At 38.7% G+C, this 13024-nt stretch overlaps 1 protein-coding gene, 1 long non-coding RNA gene and 1 pseudogene across 2 annotated transcripts; 1 reads left to right on the top strand and 2 right to left on the bottom strand.

Annotated features, from left to right (window-relative positions):
- Positions 1-1408: 1408 nt before the first annotated feature.
- Positions 1409-2281, bottom strand: LOC147506034 (uncharacterized; annotated as a pseudogene).
- A 398-nt stretch (positions 2282-2679) lies between these two features.
- Positions 2680-7010, bottom strand: LOC147506033 (uncharacterized). The gene is made up of 2 exons (XM_086558358.1): positions 4676-7010; positions 2680-3270 (listed from the first exon to the last, which is right to left on the bottom strand). The coding sequence occupies exons 1-2, from the start codon at positions 6272-6274 to the stop codon at positions 2884-2886; spliced, it is 1986 nt and encodes a 661-aa protein (XP_086414484.1). The 5' UTR covers positions 6275-7010; the 3' UTR covers positions 2680-2883.
- Positions 7011-10343: 3333 nt separating this feature from the next.
- Positions 10344-12002, top strand: LOC147506032 (uncharacterized). Its single transcript, XR_015220742.1, has 2 exons — positions 10344-10421; positions 11784-12002. It is a non-coding gene; the product is annotated as an uncharacterized LOC147506032 (long non-coding RNA).
- The last annotated feature ends 1022 nt before the right edge of the window (positions 12003-13024 follow it).

The raw sequence follows: 13024 nt of genomic DNA, 5'->3' as shown, positions 1-13024 counted from the left end.
GATGTACCCCTTTAAAGATCATACTCTTTGGGGATCTTGTAAGTTTTATGCCTTTGGTTCTATATACAGGTGGGGGTCTGCCTTTTAACCCCATAATCTTTAAAAATAAAAAAAATAAAAAATAAAAAATAATCACAATCCACAAAACAATACTTGCAATAACAACATGAGAAAATCTACTGTGCGCAGGAGAGAAGTGTGCGCGAGAATCTAGGCCACTCATCAGGCAAGGGTGCGTGTGTATTGCCCCAAGAAGTACTCCAATCAAGGTCCCTTATACCTGCATACAGGTGCAGCCTGCATACTCTTGAACTGCTACAATAACATTGGGTCCTGTAATGGGCACTCATCAAATTGGATTGGGCAACCCCCAAAAAAAAAAGAAATATTACAAATTTACCATATTACAAGTTTGCCAACAACCAATCCAACCGGTCTCGGCATAACGAACCCCTCGGGTCGTTTGGGTGTACACTCAAACAATCTCGTCATGTTGTTTGAGTGTACACTCAAATGACCTCACCATGTCGTTTGAGCGTACACTCAAACGACCTCACCATGTAATTTTAGTGTTACACTCAAGTAGTCAGTGGCGTGTCGTTTGAGACAAAACTCTTGATTTTTTGTTAGACGATATGGCGGGGTCGTGTGGGCTGTCTCCAGGACGACATGGCGGGGTCGTTTGGACAGTCTCCAAGACGACATAGCGGGGTCGTTTGGGGACTCTCTTGGGCGACATGGCTGGGTCGTTTGGACTTAAACAATTCGGTTTGTTTGTCATGATGTTCATTTTAAAAATCAACTTCCACTTAATCAACCCAAACTCGAAAACGACTTCATCAAGCTTGGACAAACTCAAACTCAAGTTTAATCAACCCAATCTTCCACCCTAACTCCAAAAAAACATCAAGTTTAAAATCATCAAGTTTAATCAACCCAATCTTCCACCCCAATCAAGTTTAATTAATCAACCTAATCTTCCACCCAATCAAATTTAATCAATCTAATCAAGTTTAATTAATCCAACTAAGTTTGAGTATATACTCAAACGGGACACGACTCGAATTGGGTGAAGTCGCCAACTTCAATTCCCATTGTTGATTCACAACTCAACACTCGAAGTATGAACACGACGGAAAACTCGAAGTTTTTTTTTTTGAGAGATGATAGAGCTACAAAATGTTTGAAAAAGGGCTACAAAATGTTTGTATTGGGCTATTGTTGTTAGACAAGTTATGGGCTTTGGGGGGTGTGCAATTTGATGAGGCTAAATTGTTGTTGGACTTAGATATTAAGACTTTACGGTGTTGCTTGGGCTTTTGGAAGTTGCTTTCGCCCAATGCAAATTTGATGAGTGCCCAAAATTAAATCACCGTAACATTATGTCCCTATTCCGACATATAGGGCAAAACTCGAGATATGCTAAGACTTTACGTCTGTGTTGCACAGTTATTTTCCTTTTGGTACATCAGTTGAAACTTTCGTTTCCAATTCTCGCAACATGTGTTCTACTGCAGACAACTCTTCCACCATCTCCACATTTACCCTTCCAGCATTGCGTTGTTGAAAACCATGAATGCGTTCGAGGCCTCTGACTATTTCTTCAGCCACTTCCTTCACCTTTGCACGGTATCTTGCATTTTCATCTTGTGCTTCCTTCATTTTTCTTTTTGTTGATCGATAGCCATCAAGGGATTTAAAGGAGCTGCTCAGCGAGTTTTTTATTACGATCTTGGAGAAGTTCGCTCCCTGGGGAGTCACCACCAACAACCTTTTTATCTTTGTGTTTAGAAGCGCAAATTTGTTCTATCATTAAATTGCTCTTCCATGCTACTCAGTTCCTCAACTATTTTTGCAAGTTCAGCTAACATAATCGACTTTTCCTTCCCCAAGCTTGAAAACATCTTCTCAAGGCTTTTTCGAGCAACTGAGCAATCGCTGAGCTCATTTTATAACTTCTGCTTCTCATCCAGTACTGGTTCTGGTGGTTTCTTGTCCTTGAGCATACGAGTAGGCTTAAGATCAGTGAAGCATCGACGGAATTGAGCTGAGCTTCCCTTTTCTTGCCAGAAGATTGTGACTTTTGGATTCGGTGTTTAACATCATCAAGGATGGTGAGCATTCCAGCAACTCTTCTTTGCATTTTTTGACCTCCACCTTCTTTAGGGGAAGCACTGTTATGGTCTTGGATTATTTTCAATAGTAGCATCACATTTGTTGTTAGGCACTTAGGCCTACAAAATGGGCAATGCCCATAGTGATCAAGTATATATCGAAGCAAACATCAATATGCAAAAAAATTAAATGCGGTTAAAACGGAACTTTCTTCTTCCAAACAGAGAAGTCGCAAAGTAAAACAGAGAAGAATATGATGGAGAAATAAATATTAAGACGACAAATTCTTCCCAAAGATGAAGGCAACTTCACAATCTCAGATGCTAGGGTAACTGCTACAAACGAATGGAGAAAGAAGAAAGTGATGAATTTGATGGAAGAGTAGTAACACACCGTCGTGAGAATCCTCGGCAAATAAGGAAAATAATTGAAGAACTCTCGCGACGGAATCAGAAATTGTCTTCTTTGATTTGATGAATGATGAAAATAGTTTTTTTTCCCCTATCGCAAGAGAATTCCTAACGCTCATTCGGATAAATGAACAAAAATGAATTCAAAAAAAAATTCAAAAAAAGAGAGGAGATCACATTCCTCCATGCAAATACAATAGTGTTACAACACAGAGCAGCACTTCAAACTCAGCAAGCACGCCATAATGATTCTAAGACCTTTAGGGGAGAGACAATTACTCGTTTCATGAACAGGCCTTAAGACTCCTTCCTCGTTTAAATAATTTCAAGGGAAAAATACAAGCATCCGTGTCATATACTAATGTTCTTCGACATCATCGCCCAATTGATGCATACTCTCTGCATTTCTGGTTACTGTCTGCTTTTTGTTTTTCTTGTTCCTAGCTTTCTTGGCTTTCATCCGACGCTTTTTCTCATTGGCATCAACCCACGTATAGTCTGATGGTATATGGAAAGGGTCGACCTCTTCCTTGTAACTGCGGCCCTCACTGTCACTTGAGTGTCCGCCACGGCTCCCTCTCATCCATGAAATCCACGAAGATGAACCGTCAGATTCCTTGGCTTTGGCATCTTGGAAATGTCCTGGGCTAGATAGAGGGGTTGAAAACTCCTCGCTTTGCTGTTGTTCTTCAAATTTTGTGAAGGTGACGAGTACCCGGATTGTGGGAACAATAGGTATAGCAACCTGAGTTTAACATTAAGAAAGAAAAAGCCAATTGTATTAGTTATATTATTTCTGCTATGCATGCAGACAATAATGTAAAGTTTAAACCTGATCTAAATAAAATTCTCTTTCATCAACTCATAGTTGAAGGTATCCAACCGACAAGGGCTCCATTGTACATAATCCAGACTCTCACAAGGATCTTACGATTAAGTGATTAACTGAGTAACTATTATATTACAATCTACCTTCCAAGCACACTGGTGCATAAGCCATTTAAAAGCACATACTAATAACACCTAATATAAAGGGTAAAGAAATTATCACATGTTAGGATCATACTGAATGTTTGAGGCAAAAAGCCTAAGGTCCCATGTGCTCGTCAGAGAGCATAGTGGTATGTCATACTGCCATACTTCCTTCTTTTTTCAATTTTCTATTCACTCGTAGGTTTTACTGTAAGTTGAGACAGTTTGGTTTCACTAAATGACCTTACCTTCTGACTACATAGCAAATTCATGGACAGATACGAAGTACAAAATATGCTGACTGCTCACAAAAGACCAATTGGGTTGGCATATGCCCAACATGTGGGGTATCAAACAAGGAATACTCTTAAGAGCAAGGGATCTACTTCGTACATATTTATGAAATAGATTAGGCTGGTTGTATGTGAGATAGATATTTTCCTTTCATTAGATCTGGCTGGATACACATCGTTGTTTACTTGGTCCAATGAAATCCTTTACGAACATCTACCTATTTTAAATTTGGATCTAATGTTCTATCTTCAAGATTGAAACTAACAACAGTATATTCTCATTTATGGGAATAATCATCATGATCCTTGCCTTAATCCCCTTCGAATGGGGTCAACCACATGACATTGGTCAACCATATAAATTGACATGTTGCAGACACTTAGTTTATGTAATTTAAAGATAAGAAAGTTTAAAGATTCCAGTTTGATATGATAAGTATATCAAACAATCAAACATTTATGAAATAACAAACGCACTAAGATTTATAAACATAGTTATCATTTGTCAAAACATGCATATTATTTAGAGAACTTGAAAAGCATGCAGAAAGCACAAGAATATCAAAGATGTCTTTACTTCTGTGAAGCACGAGTTGAAGTAGACATGCAAAGAAACTCTGCTTCTAATTAATAAAACAAGATTTAAGAAAAAAGGGGTCCTCATACAGAAAGATTCCTTTGTCTTGAGAATAAACATCTCTTCAAGTAATATACTATACATTTTGGTGCATTAAACTGAATGGCTTGTCATATAAATAAAATGATATTAACATGAAGAGGTATAAGCCTAACAGAACAGCAAACAAAAGACTACCATATCAGAGAAAGGAATCTTTTAAATAACAGGTTGAAATCGAAGGCATGAGAAATAATATATTTGATTACCTTCACAGGGAATGTGCCATGAGGTAGTTTCGTGGTTAGAAGCTCCCTTAGTCGCCTTATAGCCTTCACCTTATTTGCTAAGATGTCAAGTAAAGGCAAAAGCTCATCTGTTTTCAAAGGAAAGTCTGGGGTCAACCACAAAACAGGTCTCAACCCCTTTTTGTACTCACTCTCATGCTTAGGTTCCCCAGTGGTTCCATTCTTCTTTTTCTTCTTGCTGTTTTTCTCTTTCCCTTTTTTAAGATCCCCAGAATCCTCCTGCTGCAACTCAGACAATGACCTCTGATAATCAACCGTTTTCTGGTTGCTGCCTTCTGGTGCTAACTTTGAGAACTTCTTTAGGATCTTTGAATCATCAGGGTCTTCTGTTCCATTCTTTCCCCCCTTCTTGTTCCACCCAAACCAACTTTTCTTCTCTTTGGTAACACCATTTGTTTCAACATTTTCATAACCACCTACTACACCATTCTCTTGGCCATCAAATGCCACACGATCCTCGGCATCACCAATATCATCTGCATTACCCATGCGGAGAGCCGAATCTAATTGCATCCTCTCCTCAGGTGTCAAAACATCATCATACTCTTCAACGTTATGGGCACCATTTACCACCCTCTCCTCACTCTCTGCTGCAAAAAGCTCCTCGTCAGTCATTGCACCAGGAACCCTCCTTGACTTTACACTGACCATAACGTGAAGCATATCATAGACCTTTGCCTTCCAACTTCCAACCATCTCAGTTCTCTCTTGTCGACGCCAACTTAATTGTGGATTGAGTTCTGCTTGGGTAACATCGATTCCAGGCCTATACATGTTGGTCTGAGACATCAAAGCTACCTCATGCGCAACTTCAGACTCTGTTGGCTGTGCCCCAGCACCTTCAAGGGCATTTGTAATTTCTTTCTCCTTGTGAGAAAGAACAATCAAAGAACCTGGGGCTAAAGATCTAGTACCATTGTCTGAACTGATACCATCTCCAAGGAAGAGGAATGTTTGGTCAGAGCGCTGGATGCGGAATCCATCAAAGCCAGCAAGGGTCATATCAGCACGTAAATTCGAACCACGCTTCCAAATGCGATAGGTGTCTGATGGGGCAATGCGACCTATGAAAGGGATGACTGAGCTCTCAAAATGGAATGTTATCTCCATATAGAAATCACGAATGCGGCCTACAGAAGATACAATCCTGGGTAGGCGGCGACACCATTTGGCCCAGGCAAGGGGTTGGTAGTGGCGTGCAATAATCATGGCAATGGAATCCTCACGGGTGCACACAGCTTCCTGAAGAGCACTCCAACCATGTTCATTCTGAAGGCTCCAATCAGCACCTGCTGCCATAAGAACCTCTGCAGAAGTGGCATCACGGAGGCGAACAGCAACATGTAATGGAGTCTCACGGCCAGGGACATCACGACGATCTATTGCAGCTGAGACAACATCAGCCTGAAGCTCAGCAGCAACAGATTCATTTTCAGTGTTAACCTCACCAGCCTTGGGTAAACGGGGTAGGGCAGAGACTATTCGTTTGAGAGCCACGTAGTCACGGCGAATCACAGCTGAGTGAACGGGACTATGGGAATACTTGGAGATATCCTCCATAATCTTCTTTCCCTTTGTTCACTAAGCTAAGGTTCTTTCCATCTTATCTCAATGTGGAACACAAAGAGACTAATACTTAATTTCACTATAACGTCAATCCCATTTATAAGTTTCACTATTTCCTCAAGTTTCTGGCTAGTTTTTCTCAAAATGAGCACTTAGAAACAAATTCCAAAGCCCAAATCTGATAAAAACAAGCTAAAAAATCACCAAAAACAACTTGATCTCTATCCCCTTCAAATCTTTCACAACTTTAAACACCACCCCACTTCTCAAAAACCAATCTTTTTCAAAACTACAGTACCCAATCACATAAAAACACTTGTACCCAATCTTCCTTCTTCTTCAAATCACTAAAACAAACTTGATCTCTTTCTCCTCAACTCAGATTCCAACCAACTTAACTTTCAAGCTACTTAAAACAAACCCCAGTATACAAAAACAAAGTACTTCATGAAGTAAAGTAGATAAAGAAGAAAAAAATATACCTGCAAGTTGGAATCTGAGATTGGTACTTGAACAAGACTTTGATTAGTTTTAAGCTTGAGCCACCAGTATTGACAGAAGAAGAAGAACAACAAGTCTATAAGAGAGAAAAGTGTAAAAGACTAGACTTGACCTCAAAACTTGATCCAAGTAACACACTCGAACTTCATCTACTACCACCAGTCCACAACAAAGCTCTTCTTTCTCTCTCCTACTACTCTGTTGTTTTTTTTTACTTTTCCTCACTTGTCTTTATTTTTTTAAGGACAATAATATCTTTGCCCCTTATTTAGGATAGATTTGCTATTTTGTACAGTTGTAACTGTGAAAAAGTGACTAATCTTATTTACTAATTTTCTCGTGGAATCGTGATTGAGACATTTTAAGTAAGCTTATTTAGATGTATGTATTGAATTAGATAAGATATATATGTTAAACTTTCACGAGTCACGACCACATAAAGCCAGTTTAGTAGCACGACCAATCACGCACGGAGGAAGCTAAAGTTAGCAACGAAATTCAATCATTTGTTCCATGTTAGAGACGTTGCCACATCGCAAAATTATTGGACATTAAATTGGATAATTTCACGGCACAAGGACGAAAGAAAATACTAGGAAAATTAATGATTAGTTGGTGTGGTAGAACTGTAGAAGTCGTCGTGATATATGGTAGTTGGTCAATCGTCATTGTCATTGGATATAGTCATTTCATTTCTATCCTAAACTCTCTTAATTAACCATTGCTTTAGCCTACTCTTTCCTTTTAGTTCGGGGGTTGTGAATTTGGCAGCTCTTTTCTTTATTGTGTTTTATTTTCGCATAAACCACTTTATAATATTCTTGCATCTTCTCACATTCCCAAATTTCAATGTAAATAAGTAAACAGCTTCCCCGTAAATCTAGTCTAAAATAATAACAACCAACCAACCAACTTGGACCTCACCGATTGTGTTGTAGTTCTCTATTAACAGGCAACCCAGTTTATGTTTCACTTTAACGGTGCACTCCCCAACTTTTTTCTTTAAAAGTTTTGCTTGTTTCTTATATTTTAATTATACATTGGGCCATGATGGAGGCCTATGATAGTACATTGCTAGCCAAGCAATCTCCACTGAGTATAGATTGCATACTCCAATAGTTGGCTGCAATCCAACCACTACCTGACCCTGCATGGAATCTGGTGTACTCTTTCACCGTTCTGCACAATATTGTATGTACCCACTGAGCAGAACTCAGTGTCAGTACTTCAACAAAGATTAAGAAAACCCCATTCACGATTTGTTCCTATAGAAAGTACTTACTGAGTAACTTTGCTAGCAAACTATTTGGACTACATAAGCATTGAGTAGCACTTGTGGTTATAGCTTGTGGTTGGTCTGTTGGTGCAACACACCATTTTGCCTTGCTCTTGTCTGGCTTTCTTAACTGTATGGTCCCTGCTACATGTGGCCAAGGCTTCAAAGTTAAGTTCTTTATTTTGCCTTTATTCAATGAAAGCCACCACACGGATTGGGCACGTAACTTAGCCTGCGTTGCTTTGTAAGTAGTCTGGCACACATGATACTTCGTTATTTCCACGAGTAGGTTTATGAATTTATGAGAGGTTTAGCTCGGTCCCCATTCATAGGGCCAGTGATTAATGATTAGTTGTTATCATCGCCCTCATATGAAAGAGTGGCCAAATCAAAATTGAATTGTAAAAACGAGTTTTTTTTTTTTGGCATATCCCTTTTCCATATATATATAGGTTTATCAATTATCAGTGTCAATAATTAAGTTCTAAGAGCATTCCCAATTCCCAATTCCCAATTCCCAATGCAGCTACTATTATTCACCTCTACGTAGTCAGAATTTTTCATCTTTTTCACCGTTTTGGTGAAAAGCAAGGTAAAACTGTCCAATGCAAATGTGAAAAATAATCTCGGACAGGATGTTGGATTCCGTCTGAATGTAAAAATAAAAAAAAACGCGCCGGATGGCATCCTATCTGAAGTTTTAAAAAAACGAAAAAAAGTCGAAAACACATGAGACGGAATCCAACATCCTGTCCGAAAAAAAAAATCGATTTTTTAAAAAAAAAACACACACACACGAGACGGAATCCAACATCCCGTCCAAAGTTCACAACTCAACCACTATCTCAGTTGAAGGTTTCACCATCGTTTTGACTTGGAAAAATAGTCACCTTCATATTCACTTTTGTATTGGGCAAAGATTTTTGTAAAGACTCAAATTCTCGTTAAAGGTATTTTCGTAAATTACATAGCAAACCTAGGGACATTTATATAATTGGTCGGTCAGGTTACATTTCAAACGTACATAAATTAATGAAACTTACCTCAAACTCCTAAGCCACGTTAGATAAGCAAATCTTATGAGAAAAATTTGACAAAATGTCGGTTAGCGGCTTTTCTGCGTCGAAGCTGGCACGAGTTAACAGCTTACACGCAAGTGGGTTATTGTTATAGTCTGCGGTGGGATAGAATGTAGAAAATTAATTAAGCGGGTTGGGCCAGAAAAATAATTAAGACGCTAAGTCGAATTAGTGGGTGGTTAGAAGTTAATTAGGACCTTAAGCCTAATTTGGTCATATTGGGCTTGGGCCTTAACAACTTAAACAAGAAAAAAAGAAAAAAACGTATCGCACCCAAAATAGAACGAAATCGCGAAAACAGAAAAAAATCGCCCAAATCAAAGCGCACCTATTTTTTCCCCCAATTTCGCTATCTCTTGAAACCCTAAGAGAGAGAGGGTTAATTCACTCAATTTCAATTGATTACAACCTCAATTCTTCACACCCAAACCTTAGAAACCTTAAACCCAAGTGTGAGGATTCGAAATTTCTTGAAATCGCGTCGTACCAAGGTAAAAGGTGAGTTTAATTTCTTCCTAAATAGATATTTAAACTAAATTTCGATGGATTAGGGGTGTATGGATGAAATTAATTGAATGGGGGTGTTGGTAATGTCGTGGTAGCTATTTGGTGGTGAAGATAGAGTGGAGTTTAATTGGTGGAGAAGCAAGCTAAGGAGCTATTCTTCTTCGATTTCGGTAAGAATTATAAATATTCAATCTATTTTAGAGCATTGATGCTAGTTCACACTTGTTTAAGATCACGTTGAGTATCGAGTGAGTGAGAAAGAACACCCACTTAGTATTATTAACGTCGAGAAAGAATTACTATGCTATCTACAATATTCAACGTTAGCATTATTATTCAACGTTAGTAATATTCAACGTTAGTATTATTAACGTTAGTATTATCAACGTTAGTATTATTAGTAACGTTAGTATTATTAACGTTAGTAATATTCAACGTTAGTATTATTAACGTTAGTATTATCAACGTTAGCATTATTATTAACGTTAGTAATATTCAACGTTAGTATTATTAACGTTAGTATTATTCAACCCACTTAGTAATATTCAACGTTAGTATTATTAACGTTGAGAAAGAATTTGGTTTTGATGCTATCTACAAAACCAAATTCTTAACGTCGAGATTCTTCTCGACTTTCGTAGATAAGAATTTCCTCGTTAATTTGATAAACTCTAACGACCGACGTCTACATCTGATGTTATAGGAGTGAATTCGAGTGGATTTGGTTAAGTGGACTTGATTCGGTTAAGTGGGCTTGAGGAGAACGGAGCTTGCTAAGGTAGGAACTTACATACCAATATATAGCATGCTTATTTTCATGCATGATTTGATTTGGTAAAATTGTTAAGAGATAGTTTGCGTATCAACCATGCATGTATATATGGTATTCATGTTTTGCATTTGTATTTTTCCGCGATATAAACTAAATATACGGATAGCTTTTGTGTGAAAAATGAGTTTGCGAAATCGGGATAGTGGGGATTTATTTTCTTTGTTAAAAGAGTAAAACTGGTTTTGGGAAGGGTTCTTGTCTCTTGTCTCAGTAAGGAGACAGAGAGATGGATTTTGTAATGCGGGTAAAGATTACCCGGTTATTTGTAACTAGGTGTGAGGTTACGGATTGTTCAGGGATGGTTGTTGTTATTTACGATGATTCGCCGTTTGGGAATCATCGGTTGTTATTTACTATGACCGCCCGTTTTGGGAGTCATAGGTTGCTTTTACTTGATGGTGGGAAATTCGGGAACTCACACTCTGTAATCAACAGTTTAAAAGGAAAACTAAATATGTAATTATAGTATTTTGAAATAACCGGTAATATGAGTATATATATATATATACTATGCTTATCACAAGGGGATTTGGAAAAGAATTGGTGAATTCCTATAAAGAAGGAACTGTTGTCGCATTTCGAGCGGTTAAGCTCTAGATTCCAACCGTAGGGGTACACCTTTCGAGGTGGTGGGCCACCTTTAAAGGGATGCATCACAGGATGTAGTCCGAAAATTCCCTTTCTACTTTTCTAGATAACCATGCTTGTATGTGTCACGATGTATGGTGCTTAGCTTGTGTGAGGTTACATGTTATCTCGATGAGGTTTAGACGCGAGGAGTGAGAGTTTAGTCCACTCCTGGATGTGTGTCAGGATCCTGAGCAGTCTGCAGTCGTCGAACGGTTGACCACCGTAAGTTAGGTGACAATCCGTATGGGGGTCGTGGTCACAGGGCCCACCTGAGCCCTAAAAGCTTTGGGGATTTTATGTGTACGAACACGACAACGGCATTTCAGCTCCCTGCCGGTAAAATCAGGAAAACAATGATGTCATGGTTCACTTGAAAAATCTTGAACCGAGATTTGCTGTGGATCTGGTCAGTAATTACGCACCCTCACCATTCTAATAGGATGCAGCGGCCACAATAGTTGTATGATGATTGTGAAAAACTCTATTTTGTATATCAATGAAACATGTCGAGATGATTTCTTCTAGTTAGTGATGTATATATATATATATATAGTCACGATATTTGAATACTTTTATGAAAACCCTGCATGTTTTAAATGTTTTCTATAAGTAGACTATTTATTAGTTATGTGCGTTTCTACTGGGCATAGTTGTTGCTCATCCTACTTAACATTTCAGACAAGCCAGTTGCGGAGGAGGCTTTTCCTAACCCTAGCGATGATGGTTATGAGGATTTGGGAGGATTCCCTTATGCTTGACGAGGACAGAGTCAAGTTCATATTTTGGGTTGTATAGAGATAGTCTAGTCATTTTGGTTGTATATATATAGAGAGCTCTGCTCATTTTGATGTAATAAACGATGTATTGGAGTAATAGTTATCTTAAACCTTTTGTGGATATGTGTATATACATCTCGGTTGTTTAGAAAGTGGATTTTGGATATACATATGGTTGTTGGATGGGTATTTTGCGATGTCCAGGTTTATGACAGGTTTTTTTTGTATAAGAAACGTCGATTAAACAAAGAAAACTCTGCCGAAATTTCGTTAGAATTGGAATGGTGTCAGCCTCGAGATTCACTCCTCAGTCCTCGGGATGTGTATTGGGTCTCGGGGCGTGACAATTTTGAACCATTTGAAAGTGAATATTTTCACATTCCCACCACATCCACCTGCATTGGGAATGCTCTAAACAGCTCCGTGACCACTTGTCATAACAGGGGCCAAGTCATGGTGGCCTCATAGATTTCTCACCCTAACCCAATATTATCCCCAACATCAGCCACCACAGAGCCCAATGGTAATTGGGCCTAGTCCACTTTATTAATTGGAGCATTGCCCAATCCGAGACTTTTACTTTTTTAACAAAGGTGGGGCTTTTCTTCTAGTCCACACACCCCACAATTATGATATCCCTTGTCATTGCTTGAAAGCAGCCGAACCTAGTGCCCAATTCATACTTTTCATAGTGCCCTCACAGTCTCTTACCCTGGCCCGATATATTGCCCCCAATCTTAGCCATACTTTAGCCAATGTACCATTGAGCCCAATCGCAACTAAGCGTCATATATATGGTGAAAAGTTTTAATTCAAAAGGCGTGTGTGATGTTAGGGGTGAGAGCGGCTCTTTATTAATTGGAGCATTGCTTATTGTTGCTCATTGTCTATAGTATTCAAGGAAAATGAAAAGAAATATCATTTGTTGCGCACTAGACATGTAATTGGAGAGAGCGTGGAAAGTCCGGCCAGCATATAGTGTTGAGCAAGTTCCGAACAAATATATCGATTTTCTTTGATTTGGGTGGCACATAGCCACATAGGGACCTAAACGGCTAAACCTGAGGTTACATATGATATGCCTAGACCATGGTCCATATAAAATGGATCTTGGAGTTTTATGTGGTCATGACTCATGACACC

This window comes from Coptis chinensis, chromosome 4, assembly GCF_015680905.1.
Source record: "Coptis chinensis isolate HL-2020 chromosome 4, ASM1568090v1, whole genome shotgun sequence".
Taxonomy (NCBI): Eukaryota; Viridiplantae; Streptophyta; class Magnoliopsida; order Ranunculales; family Ranunculaceae; genus Coptis; species Coptis chinensis.
Note: the sequence above shows the minus strand (reverse complement) of the source record. Positions and strands in the feature narration are given on the sequence as shown.

What these genes read in the sequence shown, in the direction of transcription:
- LOC147506033 (XM_086558358.1), bottom strand. Translation starts at nt 6,274, where the DNA reads ATGGAGGATATCTCCAAGTATTCCCATAGTCCCGTTCACTCAGCTGTG. An exon ending in ATGGCACATTCCCTGTGAAG is followed by an intron (nt 3,271 to 4,675) that starts GTAATCAAATAT and finishes TGTTAAACTCAG; the next exon opens with GTTGCTATACCTATTGTTCC.